This window comes from Halictus rubicundus, chromosome 2, assembly GCF_050948215.1.
Source record: "Halictus rubicundus isolate RS-2024b chromosome 2, iyHalRubi1_principal, whole genome shotgun sequence".
Classification (NCBI taxonomy): domain Eukaryota; kingdom Metazoa; phylum Arthropoda; class Insecta; order Hymenoptera; family Halictidae; genus Halictus; species Halictus rubicundus.
Genome location: NC_135150.1, coordinates 10,068,229 through 10,095,764, shown reverse-complemented (window position 1 = coordinate 10,095,764; position 27,536 = coordinate 10,068,229). Strand labels below are relative to the sequence as shown.

Genomic DNA, 27,536 nt, shown 5'->3' with positions numbered 1-27,536 from the left:
TCTCTCGTTGCTAATTGAAGTATAAAATCTTCGAGAAGTACGAAATTTGTCCTTGAACTACCGTCGGAAACTTACTTTTATTTTTATCCATAAATTATTCAATTTTATTCGAACTTACTTACAGAGTTTCAAACTGTTTAATTTACCATTATTGAGATTGTAAAGATGCATGTGTGGGGAATTTTTTCCATAAGCTTGTTTCTTAGGACACGTAGTACGATAACAATCGATAAAAATCTGAATAAATACACCTCTGTTATTTTTATAAAGTAGTGTAAACTAGACTACTTTTAGTGTTCTGTAACTCTAGTGTTAAGAAAACTTTTAGTGACTTTTTAAAAAAATTGTTCTCCTAGAAATAGGTTATGTTAAAACACTTATTAAAATAAGGTTCCTTCACAAACGAAACATAAACAAGCTTAGAATTGTGAATTATCTATGTAAATATTATAAATAAATAACGTACTCAAAGTATATATTATAGTATTTATTACAATGATCGAGAATTTTTTTTAGTGTCAACGAAGGATATGTCTGATCTGTTAGAGAAAAATTGTTGTTTGTATGTTGTAAGTTCTAGTTAAACTCAAGTTAAACTCTAGTTAAACTCTAGTTAGACTCAAAAGAGTCATACTTTGAACAGCTTTTCTTTATCTGTTTGCATCGAAATTTATAATGTAAGGACAAAGTTAAACCATGAGACTAATTAGACCATTCAAAAGTTCCATAACTCTGTTAACCATCCGTACGCTATGCCGAGGATTAATCTCTACAGTATACAATAGACAGTGTATGGAAGGGTAAGGGTCCCAATGACTGTGGCTATATAAATTAATGGCTATATTAAAAAAGAGAATATTAAATTGTTTTCATTAAAATCAGTTACTATATATGTTATATATTTCTTTGTTAATATTCAATATGTCTTAAAAATAAGTATAATTAACATAGGCACAGTAATTGGGACCCACACAGTAATTGGGTTCCTTGCCATGGGTATTCGTATAAATGAAAAAAATAGATCAATTGCTAAAGGCGCAGACTAAGGAGAAATGAACTTTCCTTGTAAAAATTGGTTTTAGATTAAGTTATACAATATAGTTGTTGAAAGCTAAGTAATAATGTAATTTAATTTTATCGTAGTCTTTATTTTATTGTGCTATGGATAACTAGGTTGGCTAACTCATGGAATCCATAGCCTACATAAGCCGCAGGTCAATAATAATAGTAATAAAATAGCTATATCATATAAGTACGAATAATAACAGTAAATGTGTAAAATGACGAAGTGCGATGTACAGTCCTTCGTCATTCAATTAGAATTACTCACACTTTTCAATATTATTCCTTGTTTTAGTTTATTTGAGTGAACTGAGCGAAGTTTAAGAACAAATTTTATTACTATAGTATGATCATTATTATTTATTACTAAATTGATTTTATACATTCATAGCAAAAATAAGCGCTTGAAACACTTAAGCATATTTGGATTAATAAATATGTCAATAGAATTTTAAAATATTGTTATTCTAATCCTCACTTTATAAACAAGCGATATATATATATCGCCAATCAAGTAATTTCGTATTTGTAATAATTGTTGGTTTTGCTACGTGCATTTTTACACGCATATTATTTTTAAATATTCAATTCCTACAGACTGAATACTCAAACTCTAAATTGGATAAAAATCATGTGAATTGTTGGATGAATGTGATGGAGGAAGAAGTTAATGTACATATTTGCATAGTTTTTGTATGTCATTAGTACAGTACGAGTTCTAGCGTAATCGCACATCTTTTTTAGTAGTTTTTTTCAAGACCTAAAAACTATTACTGCTGGTTATCCTTGAATGCATATTTGAATAATTCTAAATATACCTCTATGCGTTATAAATAAAAGAAATGACCTACACTTGTTCATTATGCATCAATACAATGTATGCGTTCCTTTTTTGCTTAATTAACGCCACAAGTTTTGAATTGAATTAACAAAGTCTATCTAACTTGCCAATTTTTTGTAAAAGAGATATTTCTTCCTATTTAAATTGAGGTTAAAAGACATTCCTATATTTTTTATAATGTTACTTCCACTGCTTTGTTTAAAATAATTCTTGAAATTGCTAAATTCTAAGAGTAAATCAATTTTTGGTGTAATACTTAAATAACAAGAATTTTTATGCAAATTGCAGTTAATAAAACTATTTTAGATAAACAATTTGTCTATATATGATTAAAATGACTTCATGTTTACATAATTGTTATTTCACGCGTATATAGTGTGAATTATTTAATTGTACAACCTAAATTTACACATAAATTACTTGCTGTATAAAAAAATGTTTCAAATGAAAGTTGTTTGATATTGAGCGGAGCACACAATGTGATAGTTAATTTTTTAAGATTTTGCTTTTTTATCGAGACATGAAAGTGACCTTGAGTTTCTGTTTTATCGAATTAAAATATCGAATGCTAAGTAAAAAATAACTAAGGCATACAGGTTTAAAAACTAATAATTAGCGAAACATTTTTTAATATCTGTTTATTATTCGTTTCTGATCCCAAATACCTCAAGTTTTTTATTGAATATTCAACATTCTTTTCAATTACGCGATTAAATATCACGCAGTATAATACGAAAATTCAAGGTCTCCTTTCTATGTTGATAAAATAACACCATAAATAAAATATTGATAAAATGCTCCAAACGAAATAAAATAACGACTTGTTTGAAACAATTTCTCATACAAGTAATTTTATTTATAATTTTAGTTACAACAAAAGGATTAGGTGGTACAGTTATGGGACTCCTCCTGTATGTATGTAGAACTTGAGAAAATTCCATATTAAAGTGGAACAATTAAAATGTTGTAACTTTGTAACTTATTTTCTTTTTAATTTATGTAAATACCAAAAATAACGATTATTTACCAGATTTTATACTACGACTGTTTATTGAATTTGTCTGTCAATTGTTTAATTATCGAATTTATTCTGATACGTGGTAGGAAAGGAACTAGTCAATGAATTTACGAAATTTTTAAATACTAAAAAGAAGGATTATTTACCCAATGCTTGGGTTGTTTTAGAAAAAATGTATCAATTCGTATAATATATAGATTAGTATAATCCTCGGTATAGTCGAGCGTCCGTTGATTTCTGGACTCCGATATATGTATCGACTAGATTGATCGAGTCATTCACAGAGGAAATGATTCTAGGTGGAGTCCCGCTGTGCCGCTCGTCCGTGATCGTATTATATTCTTCACTCCAGTTTTGATGTTATCTGACCTTATCAGCGCGAATAAGTGCCTTCACAATAATAACGCTGACTCTTTCTAGTTTCGTGAAGCGTTGCCAGTCTTAAGCTACTGCGCAATCGTGGTAGGTGATAACACAAGAAATGAGAATTACTCCAGCTCGAAGAGTTCAGTGCGGATTCGATCAACATTCAATTGGTGTCGTTTATCAACCGTGTCGGGAAAATTCACGTGGTTCGAGAACACCGGAAGTTGTCGTTGGACATCGGTACATCTGGAACCCGGACTATCCTTGTGGGAACGAATGAGGGTATCGTTGCTCTAACAGAACTGAAGAAGTCTTGCAGAAATGGCTACCGTGCTAGCCACTTTTGCGGTCCTCAAGGACCACGTGAAGCTGAAAGTTTCCCAAGATTATGTGGCCATCGACAATATCGGTAACGAAAAACCATTCGGCTCGTGTGCCAGTTATGTTCTCATTTTTCCGTCCGACACAATGATTTATTTGTTTTCCCGTGATCAGTTTTCAAGCTACACTATAGAGCCACGTTCCTCATTCTGCTGGTTGGCTCGCTTCTCGTGACGTCTAGGCAATTCTTCGGGGAGCACATCAGGTAGAGAAGCAAAGCATTTCGAAGGTCGCGACTAATCACGAGTCGACGCAACGAAATGTAACGTACATTAACAATTAGACAGCGGATAGTCATGCAAATGTGGCTGAATGGGAAATTACTTCTATCGGTCAGGGGTTCTTTAGGTTTCGAGTGGCACAGAAACCTTGTTGTGTTGTGTTGAAATATACTCTGGCATTGTCGTTTGTCGTAATCTGCATGAAATCCGCGGTCTACTATATGTATCTCTCATTCATCGTTTATGGAATTTTAACTTGCTGACATCGAACGCAGGATGTTCGTGCAGAACGAGTCGCGAGGAACGTTTCATCCGTAAACACAGAATACAGTAATGACTCGATATTGGTGAAAATTTCAGGACCGAAATGTCACTTATATCGTGTACTGACATCATTCCTTGATCTCTTACCACTAGCGCCGAACGTAGAAAAAGATGGCGAGTAAACACGACCAACTGACATCAGTGTATCGGTAAGACAATGATAATCCAGTGATAAAACTTTCTTGTCTTTAATTATAATTATTGAAATGATGACAAACACGGCACACTTTTGCATCATTAATTCACGATACAGTAGAACCTCGATTATCCGCACTAATCAGTGACATACGAGTGTTCGGATAACAGAACAGTTAATTAGCTACAGTGTTAGACTTAAAGCTTTGCAGATTTGTACAATAAATCTATATCAATATAAATATAGACCGTTTTCGGATTGAATTGTTTACATGTAAAACACGTAGTTTAGATATCACCGGTTCGAATAATCGAGGTTCTATTAAATCGTCAATCGAGCGATCAAATATACTCCTAATCAGATCGTGTTTGGTTTCGTTTCAAGCAGGAAAATGTCGCGAATCTGTTGGTGAAAGTTTCATAGAAATATAATTGAGAGCATAAAAGTTTTGTCATTAAATTAGCGTTGTCTCACTGATGTATCTTATCTTGTGTCACGTTGTACCTGTCGGTAATTGAATTACTGGACTCCTGAAGATCAATTTTTCATAAACATCGTGCGCATTTCTTTCACATAAATCGAGACATTACTGTATCCGGTAACAGTTCGGAGAAAATCGAAAGGGTCATTCTTCACGATAGTATAAGATCATCCTAAATCGCCAATGGTGGCGCGTGTAAGACGGATCAAGATCACTGATGCATAGAGTTGACTTTCATTGCTTACAACTTAAAAATAAAACCGATATCGCAATTTTTTTTACTCTCGATTTGCATATGATACACTCATGACTGCAGATCTTTATGCAATGTACAAATTTCCTGTACTAATTGCAAACTACTAGAATGGAATTTTGCCACCTTCTGTAACAGTTTTAATAAGTTGACCTTATCCTTTTGCTGTTACATTTATTTGAAAATGTTTCAAATAAAAGTTACAGGATTTGAAGCAAACTTGTTTTTTGACAAGTTGGACAAGATCACTTTCGCGTTTTTCAACAGAATGACTGATTTTTTTTACTGGATGTCAATAGAATGGTAAATGCTAAATAAGAAAATGCTAAGATACAGTTGTCCTAAAACTTATCGTTTCTGAGATAATTAATAAAGTGAAATCATGTCAGAAACGGTAAGTTTCAAGAGAAATGTATCCACCTTAATACTTTTTTATTCGGAGTTTACCATTATATGGAAATCGAGCGTAAAGTCATTCCATCTAATAAAACTGAAAGTAACCTTCATATCTCCTTCACGTGCTACTTGTCAAAAACTACTATTACTATAAATTTTATAACTTTTATTCGAAACATTTTCGCGTATTACTTAAAAGAACGAAGATATCTCAGGTGGACAGGTTCACTTACTGATTTTCATTATAAATGCAGTGGCGGATTTAAGAGGAGCTATAGAAAATTTTTGAAAAAATACCAAAGACACAGGTCACAACAACAACAAAAAAAAAAAAAATGAAAATGTTAACCAATCTAAAAATAAAAATAACATGTTTGTATGAAATTACAAGAAATCATTTAAAGCCTACGGGAGAGGAATGCAGAATGTACGTATCTAACTCTACCCATATTTGAAAAATAGGTTGAATAAAATTAGAGTGATACTAAAGATTTTGTGCTTTGTGCTGTTGAAAATCCTATGAGAGGAAAGCGTAAAAGGGAGCAAGCGGGAAGGGTTCCTTTAAGGAGAGCTGAGGTGTATAGGGAGCCCCTAGACGACAGAGGTATAAATCCGCCACTGCATAAATGCATAAAATGCGCAGTTTAGATATGCCGAATCATCCCTAAAATTTTCTCCTAGTTGATGCCGAATACATATCTTGTACACATACATCCTTATATCTGCGCTAGATCGAAGATAGAAAAAACGGTTAATAAAGAGGAACAATATGCTATTCAGAAAGATGAAGGTTAGGATGTAAACACGTTCTCTGCTGTTATCATTTTGAAAACTGAAATGGCCTTGATCAATTTCAATCGACCACCTATAACCTAATAACTGAATAACCTAATACTGAAACGTTATAGCTACTGTTAGGACAGATTCGACGATCTGTGGGGTTCTTGAATTTCAATATTTATACACAGGATATCCCACGTAAAGTTTTAGAAGTAGACCGTGGATCTTTATGCAAAATAAAATTTGAACGCTTCATGAGGTTCACTTCAAGTGGGACCCCCTGCATATACATATGGCTGCTGAATATTTCGGAAACTATTGCTAAAACTGAAAATAGTACTAATAGATAACGTTAAAAAATTCCTGTTTCAATTGCATCAATTTGTTTATTGTTGAACGTGTATATAACTGCTTGAAATCATATGAGATTTCTTATTTGTCATTCATTTTTTAAAATGGTTTGAAAGCTCATGCTAATATTGTTGTTGCGAAGTTTGAAATACTAGAAAAAACATTGCCAAGGAGAAAAACAATTACACAATCTTTACGAAGTGGACACTGACAAGTTGTCCTCTCTTTTATGACTGGAAAAATATGAATAGGTGTTTTGCTTCATCTGCCTTGGTCGACTTTGGCTGACCGTGATAATTGAATTCGTTGACATCGCTTTGACATAGCTGGAAATGTCGTTGACATTTGCAAATACAGGGTGAGTCACCTAACGTTTGCACCTCAAATATTTTTGTTACTTTTAAAGATACGTCAAATGTCTTAAGGATAAAGTTGAGAGGCTCAATGGGGCTCATACGGTGCCATACAAATATTTGTTTTCATGTTATTATATTTTTAGAGATTTCAAGGTAGTCTTCATTTTTTTAAACGGGACCACCCCCTTTTAAACACCTACGATGATAGTCCCTTTCATTACGAATTCAGTGACTACAATTACTCAAGATCATTCAGGGTGACAGGCAGAGGAAACGTATAAGATTTAAAATATAAGAGCAGAATACCTGTATTTCATAAATGTTCGACATGATGGCCGTTTACATCGATACATTTTTATAAACGAATTCTGAAAGGAATGTCGAACTCTGACAAGTACATCCGAGGTGACATTCTTACATTCTCTGATGATACGCTGATGCATATCTTCAACTGTTGTTGGAGCACGTATTTGTACGCTATCTTCTAGTAAAAATAATCTTTCTAAATTTTATACGTTTCTTCTGTCTGTGGCCTTGAATGATCAAGTAATTATCGTCACGGAATTCCTGATGAAAGCGACTATTATCGTAGGTGTTTAAGAAGGGGTGGTCCCATTTTAAAAAATGAAGTTGACCTTGAGCTTTCTAAAAAAAAATAATAAAAACAAATATTTTTATGGCATCATGTGAGCCTCATTCAGCCAACTTTTTTCTTAAGTTATTTGACGCATCTTTACAAACAACAAAGATATTTGAGGTGTAAACGTTAGGTGACTCACCCTGTATAAGCAAATAAATTAAATAAAAATATCTTTTTTAAAAGTGGGCCAATCGACTTCTTTTTTTATGTGAAGCTAGAAGTGTTAGTTCAGCAGATGACGTGTAACGAAAATTTCGGAAAAGTTGCTTTCTACAATCTTTTTATCCGAACCTGTAACGAAAATTGAAAAAATACGTTTTGTAGATCCATGTCAATTACATATTTACATTTTACATATTACATATTTACAGGAGATGATATGAAAGTTATAAAAAACGAAGGGTAAACTTTGAAATGGCATTAGTAAAAACTTGATTCATCATTATTAAATTCTTTGGACGATACTTCGTTAACAATAAAATCATTCAGGCAATCAGCTGGAAAATTCATGGTAATTGGTGTCGAGCATAACCAAAAAGCCATAAAATTGTTGCAACGTGGAAAGAACCACACTCGCAACTCGTCCACCAGTCTCACCGACTGTACTTAATCATTGGGACATATCGTAATGAATTATTAAACAATGTCCTAGAATGCAAATGGTATTTTATCTTAACTTTATTATTTATTTTCTGCTATCATGTTAACATTGTGTGTTATCGCCAATATGAAAATGGTGAATGAGTTACCAGTTACTGCTCTCATGTTACAACAATGTTACAAATAATTACAACACATTGCATATTTACAAATAATTACAACACATTATACATTTAAAAGTGGGTATAGCACATTACACATTTACAAATAATTAATTTTGTGTTACTAATTGTTAAATACAACAACAATATTTTGCTATCTTCGAATCTAACAGATATATGGATGTGTATTTTTAATTAATCGCTCTTTACGTTATTTCATTTAATCTAATTATTAAGAATACAATTAATTCGATTATTAATTTTCGCATGAAAGGATCGATTTATTTACAAGGTAGACCACCCTGTATAGTATACATAGCATAAGTCGCATTTTGAAAATTCTGTCAGAAGAAGCCCATAGTCACAGAATGAAGAATTAAATTTTCATTGAAGTCACTAAGAAGTACACTAACAATAAGAAATGTATAAGCATATGAGAATAGAAGAGTTTCAACTTCCCATAATAGTGATATTAAAATGTGTTACTAAAAAACATATATGGAATTTATAAACATTTATGTAATAATAAATTTCGTTTACACTTTTATATTTAATAAACCGATTATTTCATGTACAAATTGCCTTCAGTACAAAAAAGTGAGGGAAGAACGTATTCGTACAGTTTTTATATTGTGTATATAAACATTAGTATTGTAATTTAATTTTATAGATCAGTTAGTCAGAATAATTTACATATTTCATTAACAAAATTTATACCGATACTGGAATATATAAATGCACATAGTATAATGTGTGTACTTAAATGTACATTTATTCTTTACTTTTGTTCATAGATTTTTTATTCAGTATGTAATAACAAAATAGGACATCGCAACTATCGCACTTAAAGAAATGGATTTTGTTTTAAAAATTTTTATTTCATGAAACTGTTTATTTCGATATTATTAATTAACTAAAAGACAATACACTTAGCTTTTCACATGCTGTATCATGAACATATATCCTAAAAAGTGAATGATGTTCTGTGAAAGTAGACTTCGACATTAACTATTGTACTATTTATTATTGTACTGTGTACTATTGTACTATGTACAGTTACTTTTTTGATCCACTGTAACTACAGTGAAAAATATTTATTTTTATTGCTGAATAAATAAACATTTTTATGAAATGAAACTAGCACGTCAGTAATATTCACGTTTAAAAAGTTTTGACCATAACAAATTAAAATCGACGGTCAGGTACAGTTTCACAATAAATAATTTCCATTTGCGATCTGTTCCTCCAATGAAAAATGATTAAACATCGCTTCTGATCGGTGATTTAGAAATTAATAATATCTGTGTACCATTTTTATGAATCCAACGAAGGCTTGAATATGTACGATGCGAATACGTGTATCCCACATTTTATGCGAATCGCACAAAAATTGCAAAATTTGTAATATTAGATGTTGAAACAAGTTCGTTCCGATTAAGTTTTTAATTATATCAATACAGGTGTTCAAATGAACATATTCTTTTGATTTTTTACTGTTTGACGCCTCAATTAACAAAACACTGTATAACACTGAAATTTCTCAACGTAATATCAGAAATTAGCAGTAAGTATATGCGACTGCACTAGCAAGGAACACCCAAGTGTCAGACGCCGATTTTAATGAAATTTATACAGGATATAGTTCGTCGAAAAATATTTGACACTTTTGTTTTTTATCTCCAATGATCCATATCTAGGGTATGAAAATAGCCCTCAAAATTGGGGGTGAAAACCCTATTTTTGCTAATATTTCAAGAACTGGATGGTCTAGGACAATTATATTTAAATAATTTTTGTGTTTATATATAGGTATATATCTCTTTTTTAATATTCATTATGCTTTAAAAATAAGTATAGTTAATATAGGCACAGTAATTGGGTCCCTTACCCTGTTTCTACATCTAATAAATGGGACAGATAATTCTTGCTTTCCGGGAGACTCAATTTGTCGTTTCCATGAAATTGAATAATACCAGGGAACTGTAATCATCGATTTTTCTTTCACGGTAAGGTGCATCAGCGGTTCGGGGGTACCGGAACATGTGATCAACACTTTTTGTTTCTTCAACTCTACATACACAGTGGTAAATACCGAAGTTATTGGGTGGAACAAATATAGTGGCTCTTGAACGCTGGAAACTGTTGCATGTCGAGATCCCACGGTTCAAGAATGAATCGGTTGCACTGCAAAATGTTTGTAAAATTTATGAAGAGAACGAGAGTAGACCCGATATAGATCTACTAACCCAGACCTTACAGTATTTCTACAGTTACAAACAAGGCTATCCGTTGCAAAAATACAGGCAATAAATTACCACCAATCATGTTTCTTGTATTACGTTTCCTTGTAAAATGCAGCGAGTATGTTTAGCTTATGCAGCCTAGAAAGATGAAAGTAGCATAGTAAAAGAGATATTTTTATGTATAGAGTTATATAGTGAGGAGCGAAAATGAACCAATGAAGACATTTCATCAGAAAATCGTTGTTCATAAACAATGGTTTATTAAGGCGGTATTTGGTTAAACTTTACCTCAGGAAACCAGAAACTTTTAACTTTTTGAAACGTAATCCTGTAGATTTTGGCGTGAAAATGATGAAAATTTCAGTTTTAATGTTAATTTTACTTATTTTTAAAGCATAATGAATATTAAAAAAGAGATATATAACGTATATATTAACTGATTTTAATGAAAAAATGTAATATCTCCTTTTTAATATTCATTATGCTTTAAAAATAAGTATATTTAAAATAGGCACAGTAATTGGCACCCCCACAGTAATTAGGTCCCTTACTCTATGTATTCAATAGAAGTATTCGGTATTCTGCATGTATTTCAATTACAAAAAGTACTCGACGCTGCCCGTCACTGCATCAACTACTTAAAATGATGTTCTCCAATTCTGACTCTTTGCACAATGACTACATATTATTGTTATTCACACTCTACACAGTTGTGATTCATGAGATATGAGTCAATGCTTATGATTCCAAGAGTTTACTAATTAATAAATTGACTCAATTTAACGAGATAAGTATGCCTTGCAAGCACAACGTAAACAATACATTCTTGCAAGCAATATAAGTAATGTAAATATGCAAAACATGCGCATTATGTAAGCAATACAAACAATATATATTTTTAATATTTCAATCATGGAAATAACCCTCGCAGTAAAAATTCATTTCGATTTTGCATACTGAAGATCGTGTAAAGGTCATAGTATAATAAGCTGCCATTTTCATTTTCTATAATACCTGAGTACCTGATAAATGGACTGTGGATTTTTATGTAAATTAAAATTGTCAACATTAATTGCACTATACAGGAGCTACATAAACATTTACTCCTTCCCTTGCTCCAGGTCTAAATTTATTCAGATTCTTATGCATCAATTTTTTTATGTAGTTTTAAACCTTTTTCTCTGAAATTTATAAAAATCTTATTAGTTATATCTCGAAAAGCTATCAATTTAAACTGGCTAGTAGAAAATTAGAATTTAGACGAAACGTTTTATATTTTATTTATTAATTATTTATACCAGATGGTTTAATTAGCAAGTACAATATTGTTACATATTGTAGCTTAGAAATCACATAATTTCTCAATTTTTAAGGAACATTAATTCCGGGTAAGAACAGACCCAAATCTCACCATCTGAGGGTTAATCATTTTAATGAACTAAAAGCAATACAACAATATTTTTTAATTCTTTAAGAGTCTTCACTGTTTTGTGTTTAACTAATTCATGTTTTTCATAAATGCATAAAATCTGCAGCCCACTGATAAAATAAGTGTCAAAAGTTTTACGTTCGCATAAATTCATTATAAACAAAGCACTCTTTTTGACGAATAACAACCATTTTATATACATACATAGTTTCTAAACGGATACATAGTTTCTAAACGTCCTTCGTAGAGTTTACACAGAGTAACATATTTGTATGTAGTTTGAACATTAATTAACGAATAATAACTTCACGTAATAGCGTTATTACTTCTTCTACTGAAAATTACTAGTTACGTGCTTTAATCTTCGCCAGGCTAACACCGGGTCATTTGTGACCCATATCTTCAGTGTAGCGAAAAGGTCGTGCACGTGTCCTAATCTCTTACATTTGTTTAATGTCCTCCTTTTTTTCAGTGGTAGGCAGCGTCGAATGCTTTTGTAATTGAAATACGTGTAAAGTATTTCTATTAAATACATAAGTCAGTCGACGAATACCTTCGCATTTTGTGTGTAAATTTCAAAAGTGTTTTTCGCAAGTGATTGCGAAATTTCATGCAAAGTCAAAATGGTCTAAGTCAACTGTAAGAAACAGAAGTTAAGCGAAACAGTATTCCATGTTTTAATAATTCTAATACATGGTGACAAGAAATAACAAAGTTAAACATTTTCTATTATAATTTTGACAAATTGACGAATTTTAAAATACCAACTATTGGCCTTTAGTAACAATATATTCGAGCGGTTTCGAAGCGTCCACCTTTTGCGCCGATACAAAGCCTCAAACGCGTTTTGAAATTTTCGGCAATGGGCCGCAGCTCTTCTGGTGTCATCGGTTCCATTCAAAATGGGCTTTGCACAACTCCTGAGTCGTTTTCGCCCCGTAGCACAGTGCGGACAAACATGGCATATCTCACTACACGTGTATACCACGATGTACAATAAATTCCTTTGGCAAAACTGCATATTAGAAGGAAATTGATATTATTAATCATATAACAATCATTTTTATGCATAAATATTGTTTATTTTTTTTTATTTATTAATTTTATTGTTAAATTTCATTTTTTCTGAATAATTACCATTGCATGTACGTTAGTAACCACTCTCTAGAGTGCGCAAAATCGAATACCATTGCATTAATTGTAGATGAATGTTGCAATAATAATTCTGTATAATGGAAAGTGTTCGCCAAGGTATATCCATTCTTTTTATATTTAGTAAAGTAGATTATTTATTGTATAAATTTTCAATGGTGGTTGTATTTATTCCTGGAATATAAAAGTTCAAATTAACATATAACCAAAATGACAAAATATATCCTGAGATTCTTACATATTCCGATATATTACTTGTTATAGTTTAAGATTTTATAGTTTTGTTTGCAATTAACTGCTACACTTAATTTTATATACTTTTTAAGAAGCGCCCATACCTTTCCTTTAGGATCTATTGTGGAAAATTTGTTAATTTCTTTTTAAATTTATTAATTGTATTGTTCAATTAAATTTTCTGTGAATAATTAACAATACATATACATTCGTAAACAAATTTGGATTTTTGTCCAAAATTTTGCCATTTCTCCGCCACAGTCACAGTGCGGAATTTTCTGGAAAAATTTAATATTCGTGTATATCACGATATGAAATACATTTTTTTGCAAAAAATGCGTATTAGAATGGAAATTGTTATTAATAATCATATAGTGACCATTTTTATGCATAGTTATGAATTCTTAATTTGGTTTTAATATATGTTTTATAGCTATTGAAAAAGTAATAAGAATGTAAGGATAGATCGAAATTGTTTGGAAGAACGTGAATGGGGATCACATTCAAAGTACAGAAAATGAGTCGTATAGCGAATAGCGTTTTATTAAGCTTGTTACTTTTGTTTACTACTTTACTACTTTTGTTTTGTTAAAATCATAATTCATTACTATCCACTCCCAATGATTTTAATTCGGGACGTAGGAAATGTCGGAGTACATATTTCGTTTTCATAATTTATGTTTTCTTAAATATATAGCGATTTATAACTGGACTGCGGATTGTATGTATTTATGACAAAAATGGGTAGATCAAAATTAAAATAATGAAAATATTCCAAGAATATGAAAATACTATTTTATCATCTTGGACTTATTAGAAATCATCAAGAAAAGAAATAAATGTATATGTCACTCCTTTATGTTGTAACGAATGCAACACAATTTTTATTTTGCATACAAATCCTACTAGGATACTACGTAGTCTATTTATAATGTAACATTAAGCTATATCAATTTCTTCAGAAGAATTTACCGAATGCAGTGTTTTCTCGATATATATTAACAACACGGGTCTACCCAGTGACATATGTCGTCCAGGAAATACTATTCTTTGCTACGCGCCGAACATAGAAAAGAACAGCGAAGCTCGAGTGGCCTCGGCCGCCGAGGAGTGTAAACATAATACCAAAATAACAAAATTCTTTATTATTAATTTTTTTTTTATATGGCTTTCATCAATATATTTGTGGAATTTTTCTAATTAAATTGGTACCAAACACAATAGCATCTTGATCATATTTACACTAATTTTCCGTTAATATAATTGTAATGGGAAGTACCTAACTTTCATCGTTCATAACACGAGTAAATATCATCGGAATTATTATTTATTATTTGGTATTTGTGGTTTATTAATTATTTGGTATCACTTTTATTAGAAAAATGCCACGAATATTTTGGTTAAAGTCCCATAAAAAATAATGAAAAATAAACAAGTTTTGTTATTGGATTAGTGTAGTCTCACACCGATATACCCGAGCCGTTCTACGTTTGGCAGTGTATGAAAGAATAGTACAATCTTCCAGCCAATAATTGTCCCTGGGTAGACCCGTGTTGTGGACATATATCGAGAGAACACTGTACTGGTATGCGAGTGGAAACTATTAGCTACTTGAATAAATGTCTACCGTTCTTCTGGTAAATCAAAGTCCTTTGTTCGAATAGAAAAATAGAGATTCTTTATTCAAAATATTTTCCATCGTTAACTGTAACCTTTTCCCACTTTTCACATAATAAGTGGATTTAGCGATAGTAGAAATTCGGTTCGTGTGAAGTGATCCAATCATCAAGCCATTTGTTGATACCCGTGAGAACTGAAGTAGTTCTGGGAAAGGCCATGCTACATTCATCGGAATAAATGGTAATCTGATGGCGCAATATCTGACGAATATGGCAGGTGTGGTAGCATATCCCATCCAAGCAGTTCCAATGTTTCTTTGACTGACTTTGCAATGTCTAGTCTAGCATTGTCATGCTCAAAAATCGCTTTGTTGTGTCTTTTTGCATTATTCTGGATGTCTTTCTATCAATGCTCCACTTAAATTGACTAATTGTTCTCGATAACGATTAACAGCGATGGTTTTCGACAATTCTTCGAGTATCTGACATGCATCAGCACTACAACGATCCTTGTCTTTCACATTGGAATCATCATTTTTAAATCGATGAAACCAATCTTTACAACTTCTTTTGAGTAACGTATTGTCACCGTAAACTTGTGGAAAGGAACGATGACTTTCAGCTGCACTTTTCTTTAAAATAAAATAATCTGGCAGAATTTTTCACTAATGCTGCTTTGATATTTGCAATGAAACTGTTTACGCTGATCGTGTACTATCAAGGAACATCACCCAAGTGTAACACGCCGATTTTAATGAAATTTATACAGTTGTATAATTTATTGAAAAATATTTGACACGTATTTCTTTTTATCTGCAATGATCCATATCTAGTGGGTGAAAATAGCCCTCAAAATTGGTGGTGAAAAGAGGGTGGGAGGGAATTTGATCTTTGTTTTAACAATCACTAGATTCCGGATTTTATGCATTTATGACAAAAGATTCTTTTAGAACATTGAAAAGATTAAAAGACTTTAGGAGTGTTGATACATTATTTTCGCTATATTAAAATTATTTGTGAAAGATATAGATTTCTATTTAGCTTCTGTGTCTTACAATTAATGTGCAAAGTTTTTGCATAAAGATCCGGAGTCTAACAATTACTGTCAATGAAAAGATGTTTCCAATACACTCGTATACAGTCGTATTCAACCAATGAAACGCTGTCAGAAATAGTAAACCATAAACGAAATAATATTTTACTCCAAGTTACAAATTCAAGTTGAACAGTGCAATCATCGTAAGTTCGAAAAGCATCTACGAAGCCACTATACTTGTTCCGCTGAGAACGCGCGGTGTAACTATGCGAAACGAAAGAATGAATTTTTCAGGCGAAGCACATGAACATGACGTTGGTCGAGTCGGGCCAGTTGCCACATCCGGGAGTAGGTCCAGCCGGCAATGATGACTCCATCGTACGCCATGCTTACTATCAGTGGGTTCCTTTCGTTCTGTTTTTTCAGGCGATCTTCTTTTACATGCCTCACTACCTATGGCGACATGTTGAAGGTCAGTTTCTTCGAACGTGCAGATATACGGTTCTCTTTCGATATAGCATGACGATGCTTCGTTCAAAATAAGAGAATCTCTATCCCCTCTTTTTCTACTGAAGTTGTCCGCTCGACACTGCTTAGTGCCAAAACGAGAGGGTCATATGCTATCCTTTTCCAACGAAAAATATCGTTGCAGGGCCGACCACTTTATGGTCTGTCGGACAACTTCATGTGACCCATAAACTCTCGGCCCACTCAAGAACAATGTCAGGTACCCTCACCCGCAATACGTCGACAGCTGTCCCGAGACATCATCTTATACCGAAAGAAAACTGTATTACCTCAATTGTGTTAAGGGGGTTTTCTAGAACGTCATTTTGTAGGCCTTGTTTGGGAATTTTTGTAAAGGGATCAGACGACTGTTTTCATTGAGGTTTTCCATGAATATATATATATATACAGGGTGGCCCACATAACTCTGAACAGCTCAATATCTCGAAAACTATGCCATCGATTTTAAAGTTCTTAGTCTTAAATTGCATGGAACTGAAGGGCCTTTCTGACTACATAAACGTGAAGTGGCCTCCCTTCCCCTTTAACGGGGGAGGGGAGGTACCTTTGTAATTTTAAATGGAACCCCCTATAAAATGTTACATATTTAGATTCTACCGGAAAAAACAAGTCAATTTTGTCTGAAACATTTTTTTGTCAGATACTTCCATGATGAGATATAACAGTTTTAAGTTTCGAGTTGTAGGTACTTGAAGCGCTCGGAAATAGCGTTATGGAATTATACGCGCTTCATAATTTAGAAACATTTCATAATTTAGAAAAGCGGCTTAGTAAAGCTGTCACTAATGAAAATAATAGTGCCAGTATTCTTGCTGCAATTACATTAAATCCTCATATTAGTCAACGTACACTTGCACAAACATCACATATTAGTCGTTCATCAATTCAACGAATTTTGAAACGGCAAAAGTATCATCCATATCACATGGTTTTATCACAAGAGCTTTCGATAGCAGATTACGATCACCGCGTAAGATTTTGTGAGTGGCTGCAGGATGTTGTGGAAAACGACTTTTTGTGCAAAATACTTTTTTCCGATGAGGCCACTTTTATGAATTCAGGGCATGTAAATAGACATAATCTGCATTATTGGGCCGTGGAAAACCCAAATTGGATGCGATGTGTTCTCTTTCAACATCGATGGTCTTTAAATGTTTGGTGTGGCTTAATAGGAGATTTTGTGATTGGACCATATTTTTTTCAAGAAACTGTAACATCTGCAAGTTATTGTGATTTCTTAAAAAATCATTTGCCTGCGCTTTTAGAAGATGTGCCACTGCACGTTAGAAGAGAAATGTGGTTCCAACAAGACGGCGCTCCTCCACATTTTGTAATCATCACCAGGCAATTTTTGAACGAAAAATTTGGGAACAAATGGATAAGTCGTGGGGACCTCGTCAATGGCCTCCTCGATCCCCCGATCTAACACCATTAGATTTTTTCTTATGGGGATATGTAAAGGACAAAATTATGTTTGAACCACCGACGACAAAAGAGGATATGATACAAAGAATACGTGACGCTTGCGCTCAGTGACTCCCGAAATGTTAAAAAATGTTAGAACAACTTTGATGTTTCGAGTAAATAAATGTTTACAAGCCCGTGGTGGACATTTTGAACATTTAATTTAAAGTACATTTTATTTTTTCACGAATAAGCAAAGGACTCAAGCGCGTATAATTCCATAACGCTATTTCCGAGCGCTTCAAGTACCTACAACTCGAAACTTAAAACTGTTATATCTCATCATGGAAGTATCTGACAAAAAAATGTTTCAGACAAAATTGACTTGTTTTTTCCGGTAGAATCTAAATATGTAACATTTTATAGGGGGTTCCATTTAAAATTACAAAGGTACCTCCCCTCCCCCGTTAAAGGGGAAGGGAGGCCACTTCACGTTTATGTAGTCAGAAAGGCCCTTCAGTTCCATGCAATTTAAGGCTAAGAACTTTAAAATCGATGGCATAGTTTTCGAGATATTGAGCTGTTCAGAGTTATGTGGGCCACCCTGTATATATATATATTCTATTATTTGGACTATACAATATAATTCTTTAGAAGCGCTCCTTCAACAAATGCGAAACACTGAGGTCCGGTGTAAAATAAATCATTTCTGCCAGTCCAGGTGGTCGTCTGAAGTACATGGTTTCCGGGTTGCATTTGTCGACCTTGGCCCTGCGCGACGAGCCAATGAAGCTCGACAATGATGTAACCATTCCCTCAAAGAACGATCGAAATGACAAGATCCGACAGATCCGCATCGCTTTTGTGAATCGCATCCACCTGAACCGACCGTGGGCTTACTACCTAGGCCTCTGCGAGGTTCTCAACTTCATCAACGTTCTAGTACAAATTTATTTGACCGATTGGTTCCTGGGTGGTGCTTTCCTCGGTCTAGGCCACGCGCTGAGCGGTGACATGTCCCACGGAGAGATGGATGTCCTTGACGTTGTCTTTCCAAAGGTACGTCCAACGACGGGCGCCTCCACCTCTTTACAGAGGGAACTGTTGGAATATCCCGAGACTGTGTACACTTTGAAACTGTTCTCTTCGAAATGACACAACTCTCCAGCCTTCGATACCTTAGCGGTATAAATGAACTGCATTGTAATGCGATGGTGTAATTTTTCCATCTAGCTACTTCTTGGATCGCTATAGAACTCTAGACTCTAGAGTACCGCGAGTAACTGTCAGCCTCGGGCAGATTACTGTGAATCGAGCAGTCGGATGGAGAATCTGAGTCAAAACAAACTTTGTATCTTGATCCAAGGATGAGTCCACGCGAGCGTTAGCGCGCTTAACATGCCCTTGCAAAAACGTTCGATTTCCTGGAACGAAAAATCGCCGATACTGTCAACGGCTTCGTTTCGTTTCTCGCTATACAATATTTATCTTCGAGGAAATTGTTTAGAGAATGGTAGGAATGAACATCGGTTATTTTACATTTTTTTTTTTTGCGTTATGATTGCTGTTATCGTTCAAGTGAATAGAGGATATCTCGAAGTTATCAGTGCTCCAGAAGTAGTGTTTTAATCGCATGGCACGTTGCAAGTATAGTTACACCTAGCACACCTAGACAAGGTCGGAAATACCTTCCGTATTGAAACATCAAAACGTCGTGGAACCAGTTTCGACTGTTATAAAAATGTTGAATGTCAAGCGGAGCTGTGTTAACTCGAATGGAACGACTCAAAGCCACGGAAAACGCTTCCGGTGATCTGTAATCCTTTTCGCGTATGTTTCAGGTTACCAAGTGTAGATTCTACAAATACGGCCCTTCCGGAACTGTGCAGGACATCGACGCCCTCTGTGTCATGGCTTTGAACATTATCAACGAAAAGATCTACATGTTCCTGTGGTACTGGTTTATCATTCTGTCGGTGATAACCGGTTTAGGATTGGTATGGAGGATATTAACGATGCTGCTGCATGCCAGGTTACTACTGTTTATACGTCATATGTCCCCATATTTGCATCGGCTACCTTTTGAGAATTGAATACCAACCGGGAATGAAGGTCTAAGGGCGTATGCAACCCTGTAAGCCTAATGAAATGAAGTAAATCTGACATTTTTTTTCGCATATAAAGATACTGTAAAAACAAAGATTTTCTTGGAGGGAATATTAAGCAACATTTTAGCTTTATTTTCATATTTGTTTTTGTTACATAAAGCTATAAAATGGCGGAGTTGTATTATATTACCAGCATGGTAGCTTGCACCCAGCGATAAAAGTGACTGGAATATAAGAAATAAGAAATTGTTATATTGACTTAGACAATAATAGATCATCTTCAATGTGGCGTACGATTTTTTTCCGTTTAAAGTTGATTTTTTTCAGCGAAAAAGATATCTTTGCTTTTAAAAGTCGTAATTTCATCTAGTCTAGTTTTGTTTAAGTTAATAGGACAATTTTTATATTCCATTTTTATATTCACATTTATTAAAGTATATTTAACACATTTTGATATAGATCAATTTGTAGGTTACACTAAACTCATAATGTTGTAATAACATTCTCCTGTGTCTTAGACCCTTATTTCATCGAAAGATGCAACGGAATAGATGTGCGATTACCATTTGCACAGTTACAGTAGTAACATAACGTTTAATTCCAGCACAACCTGTTGCATCAGATGAATATTCTATGACTTTTTTATCTATGCGTCCTCACTTTGAAAAATCTGAAAAAATGATATGTTAACATCCATAACGAGATGCTAAAACTGTAAAAATATAAACTTAGTATCTCATAACTTCTACAAGAAATCGGCATTTCAAAATCTATTTAATTTTCTATTTATTTTATTGTATTTATTTATTTAATTTTAATATTTAAAATTCGGTTTCGAAGCTAAAAATTCTGGAAAAATTCGTAAATGTGTATTCTAATAGCTAAAATATGCCTGATTTTTTCAAAATTCTCAATTAAAGAGGATAAGAAAAAATACCGAAAAACCTGATTTTCTTTGTCACCCCATTACTAACCCCCGTGTCGATATATATGGTTGAAAATTGACACAAAGCATTTTCTTTGGATAAGCTATCGAGTGGCCTATTGCAAATTCAATTTGGTTTGGGGGCACTTTTGACCTCCTTATCCGCCTACACCCTTTGCTCGAAACAGATTTGGCTAACTGGGTAGTTCAATCATTATTAAACGCATTATTTCTTAATTATTATTGCGTAACTTTCTCATATCTAGCACGCTTCGTGTTTTCAACATTCCAACGCCTTCTTACGTAATATCTGCAATCTGTGTGTGCTGAAATGATCTACAGGAGCTGTAAAATCATATTACTCTGTTAACTCAATTCAGATCAAAATATGCTGTATACTTATTCGCGGTTGGTATCCAATTCCTCATTGAAAGACATGTTCGCGGTGACACATTTTTCGTGCTTTCGAGTACGTTACAAGTATTACAACATTAGGCTACAATATATGGAACTCCAAAGAGGGATTTTCATAATGACACTATTAAGCTATTTCTTATCGGTAATAATAATTTTTTATTTCATAAATTTCAGAAAGCATAATAATTCTACGAAAAGATAATTCTACGTGATAGAAAATTAATGTAGGCAAGTAAAGAAAGGTACAACTATTCTAAGGGTAAATATTACGTCTATTGTTTTGAAGAAGGAATTGTTGTTTCGTCCGCAAACCCACAAAATTTTTTGCGATTATCTTGAAAACTAAGACCGAGCGACGGGTACATGTATAGGCAAAAGTTGTTAAAAATGACGTTCTTGACAATATATGTCAAGGTCAAAGTCATTGGAGTTGGGACCGCTAAAAGTAATATTTACCGAAAAGCGAATTATTACTCATTTGGAAATATTACACATTTTCAGAAATAGATGAAAGACATAAATCACTTTGTATCAATTATACATTATATCTTTGGATTATATGGCGGTTTGTTTATTCTTGCTGGACGAACTGTTTTTTTTTACATCAGTTGTAACATACCCTATTTTTCAAAAGACGAAATCTAACGTACATCATCAATTATAACATAACAGTCGTGCATCCTATCGTATCAATCGTCTTCGGTACTCTTGTTTCGAAAAATAGACCATAGCATAGATAATTATCTATATCAGTGGTTCTCGACCCTTTTTCTCAAGTACCCCTTCACATTATTATATGTATACATTTACCGTTACTAGGACTTGTTTAGTAGGGCTATTCATTATAAGTTTTATTATTACAAAATCAAAAATCTTCATTAACGACTGCGGGGTTAATTTACCAAAATAATAATGAAATTCTTTTCTTTTCTAGTTTTAATTTTTAAAAACTTTTGTAATTTTTGTTTTTTTTTCTCTAAGACTTTCATCATCGTATTCGTCTCGTTTTCCTAATTAAAATGACACCAAACACGATATAGTTACAATCATAATTACTTGTGTAACAAGCGAAGTTAAGAATTCATGTACCTCCATTGTAAATGTCAAGTCCAAAACTTTAATTGCTTGCCACACAAGTAATTATGATCATAATTGTATGGTGTTTGGTGTTATTTTTATCAGAAACACGGGGCGAATATGATGGAAAAAGTTTCATTCACAAAAAACCAAAAATAAGAAATTTTGATTTTTGAATTTAAAACACTGAGCAGGCACGAGTCCTTTGATCTTTGCCGAACGCCCAAACCTCAGTTCTTCTATCTATTTCAATCGCTATCCTTCTCTACGTTCGGCACACTACAAAGAATGTGGCATGTACCTCTTTCAGAACTGTCGCTCGCAGGACCCGAAGATACGACAGTTGCGGAGAGAGTACTGTATCGTGGCGTTACTGTAATTTACACAGAAATAACATAACAGTCGAACACAATATTTAAATACATTTCGCATTCGAAATTACAATTTTTTGCCCATCATTGATCTACGAGAACCATATTTAAATCACAGCTAGAACCCTTGTTTGTTGCATTCGTAGGAGTACGCTCTTCAACAAATACGTTTTCGCGTTTGCCTGTCCCGGGAAATACAACCCATGGGGCATGCTCACTGTCACTCACGAGTACCATTTCGGGGACTGGCTGTTCCTCTATTACATCGCGAAGAACCTGGACAATTACGTCTTCAAGGATCTTCTTCAGCAGCTAGCGGAGGACATGCAAGCCAAACGGCGGATTCGTGCTCAAATCTCTACGCCCGAAGAGGAACCGTTGACGAAGAAACCAGACCCATTACTTACCACAATCCAACTATACAGCGAACCGTATAAATCTAAGGAAACTTAGCTTCGATCGATAGCGCGTGATGCTCTGTTCATTTCCTTTTTTGTTCATTTCCGGGTAGCCTTTTCGTGACGCACCGGAGTTCTGATCATCAAAGCCGATGTTCTTTCGGTCGACCATGTTAAGTGCATCGAAAGCATAATCATACATAGAGGCATAAATGTTGGAGTGTGACCAGGCATGTCAGAATACAGTCCGCATGCTACACCCCCCCCCCTCATCATCAGATTCCTCCTTTGTGACTCTTTGCACGAGAGAGGGGATGCCGCTCATCCCATCGCGCAGAGAGCCGCTAGAGGAGAATCGGGCCACATTTAGTGGTAGAGGGGGAAGCATTTTGAGGGGAATATAAGCCTGTCCGGCAAGTCTGAGTGTGACAGAGGTGTACATCTACTCTGCATGCCTTACAAGAGGTCTCCTGGCAGGAATTCGGCAAGAATGCGGTTGTAAGCCGTCCGATTGGGTCATTCCACACGAACTTTCGGTTCTAGCCGAATTATTGGCTAAAGTGTATGACGCAAAGCCTACCCATTGAGTCTTCCCTCTTGTCTCTGTGCCGTCTCGAGCGACTACTTGTGCGGCAGGGACAGTACGTATGTGTAACTTCGGTCACGTGACTTCTCACTCATTTTCACGCTCCTCACTCGTTCCGCGAACCGTCAACTAATGAAATCTGACATTAAATACACGGCGCTCGCTATCTATAAACACGCTCTCAGATACGGGAGGTTATAGATAGTATGTGGTGTACATTTTACTGTCAGATTTCATTAGCTGGCGGTTTGCTCAGAGCTAGCAATCTTGAAAGTGCAAGAGAGGTCATATAACCGAAGGTAGCTCTGTCACGCTCCACTATTTATACCCCTCGTATTATGTTTCTTATGCGCTGTATGGTTAATTGTATACCGAATGCTGTCTAGAACCACTCGGTTCCGAGATCGAACTTATAGACAGAATACACATATAGTGTGAACTGTGAACCACAGCAATATTGGCAACTTTTGAAAGGATAACTTTTTAATATTGGACCATACGACTTGGATTTTTTTTTGAGAAGTTAGAACAATTAGTTTACTGCATGACGTGAAAAAAAAAGAAAAAATTGCAATTGGTGGAATTACAGGGAAAATACTGAAACTTTCTTTTTTGAGACTATATTGAAAATTTCATAAAAATTGGTGAACATTGAGATGAGCTATAAACGTTCAAAAATGGCGAGAATGGCAGTTTTACTTACTTTATTTTATTACAACTGTAATAAATCTAAGGATTTTTACACCTTTCAATGCATGTCGTTTTTCTCATCAACCGATTTTGATGAAATTTTCAGAATACGTATAATTGATACAGATCTGCAAAGCGTATTTTTTAAATTTTCGACATAGATCCACATACGATAAATAAACAAATAAATTCCGATAAATTTCAATTTTTTCCAAAATTTTTGTTCACGTTATATTGTAAACTAAGTGTTCTAACTTCTCAAAAAAAAATCCAAGTCGTATGGTCCTTTTAAAAGTGTGTCAATATTACTGTAATTCACTGTATACATTGGCGGACAAAAAGAAAGTTTGAAGTTGATATTTTTGTAAGTGGGTATTAGTAAATTTAGCACTTCAGCCGTTTTTCAAATGTTGGTAATATTATCCCTTCTACACTGTACAAGTGTGCAATGGACAAAAGTAAGTTCAACCCTTCGCACTCCATTGGCACCGCTGCTGCAGCAATAGTCAACTGCCCTGATAGTGACAATAGCAATACTATATTTATTTAGATCGGGATACAGCAAACCAATGGAAGAAATTCCAGTAAATAAATTCACGAGCAATGAGCAATGCTCTCATCTCAGAATAAAATGTTCGTTCCTGCAGAGCTTCGCTTTAACAATTAGAATTGCTGATAGTGCCAGAAAATGTTCAAAGTGTCAAAAATTAAAATATTTTGCATTGTGATAATATTAAGAACTAGTACATATTTGTCGATGTTTCTCTTCTTTCTCGCGAATACATTACTTTTTCTAAAATCAAGTATATTTCGAATATAGAAATTGCAATCACAAAAATATAGAATTAAACGTACTCTTGTCTACCCACTTTTTCACTTGTTTTACTGTTTTACATAAACTATTAGTTTTCTAACCATTTTCGTAGTTTTTTGTTCTAATTATTTTGTAAGATAAAAGTATTAATAAAATTATTCATTGCTGCTTTTAAATAATATTTCAGTTTGTAAAAATCGTGGTATTTATCGTATGTATTACTATTAAACTTTCTTTTGTCTGCCACTGTACAATTTAACCTAATGATTAATATTTAATATTAACAAATATTAATATTTAATACTGCCAAACAAGAAAGGCACGCGAGTGTCTAGGGAAACGATTTTGTAGAAGTGGAGACAATAAAAACTGTTAATATTGTAAATATCATCCGAAATATACGAAGAAATAAATATTGTGTAATGTGTTCTTAAAAATGAGACGTGTATATTATACATTTTTTAAATACTTAAAATTGAGCGTGCTGGAAACCCTCAAATTGAAAAGCTAAGAGAAAATAGAACTGATGAGGAATTTGCTTCTGAGAAGAAACTGTGTGAAACAGTAAAAAATCTGTTGTATATTTTTACAGATCAGAAAAAATAAAGAAATCATTTACATCTACTGGGATGTAAAATATGCGAAAAGCGTGGGATAGTTAACTACAAGAGATCAATTCTCCGAAGATAATATCCTCGAACTGTATACACAGTTCTAACTCAGAACTGCTCTTGAACTCAGATCTGTAACATAACTATCCTTAAATTGAATCATCAAGTATTAATATAAATTGAATAAAATTTTGTTATTAATCTATTAAAACTACATACATAATAAAAGTTTATTTAACCTCATTCCAAATGAAAAAAGATAAGTTACACAGAATAGAATGGAGTGGAAATATCTATATTGGCTTTATAGTTGGGCAATGAGCTCAATTTATATAATAATTATACAAATATCTTAATTTTCCTTTGTATTCGTATTTACTTTTATACTACTATATTTATACATATATGTCTATTTTTTGGTTTTACTCGTTTTTCCCACTTTGACATCTTTTCTTGATATTGCCTAACTGGCTTATTGCAGCTTGTACTATCTTATATTATTGCCCGCTGCCTTAATCTGTTAGCGACTATCTCTTATCACGTTTCTAATTCCAACTTACATAGCAAATATTTTTGTTTCTCTTCTATCCACTACAGACTTCCATACTAGGGTAAGGGACCCAATTACTGTGGGGGTACCAATTACTGTACCTATATTAATTATACTTATTTCTAAGGCATAATGAATATTAAGAAAGAGATATATAACATACATATATATTAACTGATTTTACTGAAAAAAATTGAATATCTCTTTTTTAATATTCGTTATGCTTTAAAAATAAGTATGATTAATACAGGTACAGTAATCGGGATCCTTACTCTACTTACTCCTATAATTAACGTTTAGCTGACATTTTTCCTTTCTTTTTCGAAATATTCTATCTTGCCTACTAGTCTCGTATACTCGAGCCTACCATCTACCATATTTTGTATTCCTTACTTTATACACCTCCCCCATCCTTCTCCCCCTCCTTTCCTTTCTTACACTTACTTGTCTTTTTTAGTCACTAGTTTACTAAAACAGTGCGTTAAGAAATGATAGGTTTAGTCACATTTATGGCCGTAGCTTATGAACAAATGTTTTAATCAATTTATTATTTTCAGGGTGAAATGCACTTATACTAACGAATTTCTCTATCGTATGTTATTTACAAATAGCGTTTCGAAATTCAAATTAGAATTTTTTCTGAATTTAATCAAGTCTTAACGGTTAGTAAATGTTAGGTTTGTTTTAGGAAAACTATTGATTTAATGTCGTTAATAATTATTAACATAACAGATATTAGAATTAATATTTAATAGGTTTTCCCCAATATTAATTAAAAGACTTATTTTCTATTTAACATCTAATACTTCAAAATTTTTTCACAAGGAACAAAAAAAAAATCGTAAACCGTTGTAACAATTCGTCATTCCCCAATCGCATTGTTTCCTTCTCTACGTGACCATAGCCTGACTATTTGTGATCTTACATCGTAATTGGGACCATCGAATGTTTCCATGTTACAAAGCTGGAGCTCATTA

At 33.6% G+C, this 27,536-nt stretch overlaps 1 protein-coding gene across 1 annotated transcript; it reads left to right on the top strand.

The window, feature by feature from the left end:
- Positions 1-3,364: 3,364 nt before the first annotated feature.
- Inx7 (innexin 7) lies at positions 3,365-26,009 on the top strand. The gene is made up of 7 exons (XM_076805110.1): positions 3,365-3,696; positions 3,783-3,873; positions 10,379-10,451; positions 16,375-16,552; positions 18,734-19,071; positions 19,854-20,044; positions 23,057-26,009. Exons 1-7 carry the CDS (start codon positions 3,609-3,611, stop codon positions 23,361-23,363), a joined length of 1,266 nt encoding a protein of 421 aa, XP_076661225.1. The 5' UTR covers positions 3,365-3,608; the 3' UTR covers positions 23,364-26,009.
- Positions 26,010-27,536: the final 1,527 nt, after the last annotated feature.

Excerpts from the sequence above, each read along its gene's own strand:
- Inx7 (XM_076805110.1), top strand. The coding sequence starts at position 3,609 with ATGGCTACCGTGCTAGCCACTTTTGCGGTCCTCAAGGACCACGTGAAG. Across the intron at positions 3,874-10,378 it reads TTCTTCGGGGAGCACATCAG|GTGCATCAGCGGTTCGGGGG; the intron begins GTAGAGAAGCAA and ends TTTCACGGTAAG. Across the intron at positions 10,452-16,374 it reads TCAACTCTACATACACAGTG|GCGAAGCACATGAACATGAC; the intron begins GTAAATACCGAA and ends TGAATTTTTCAG.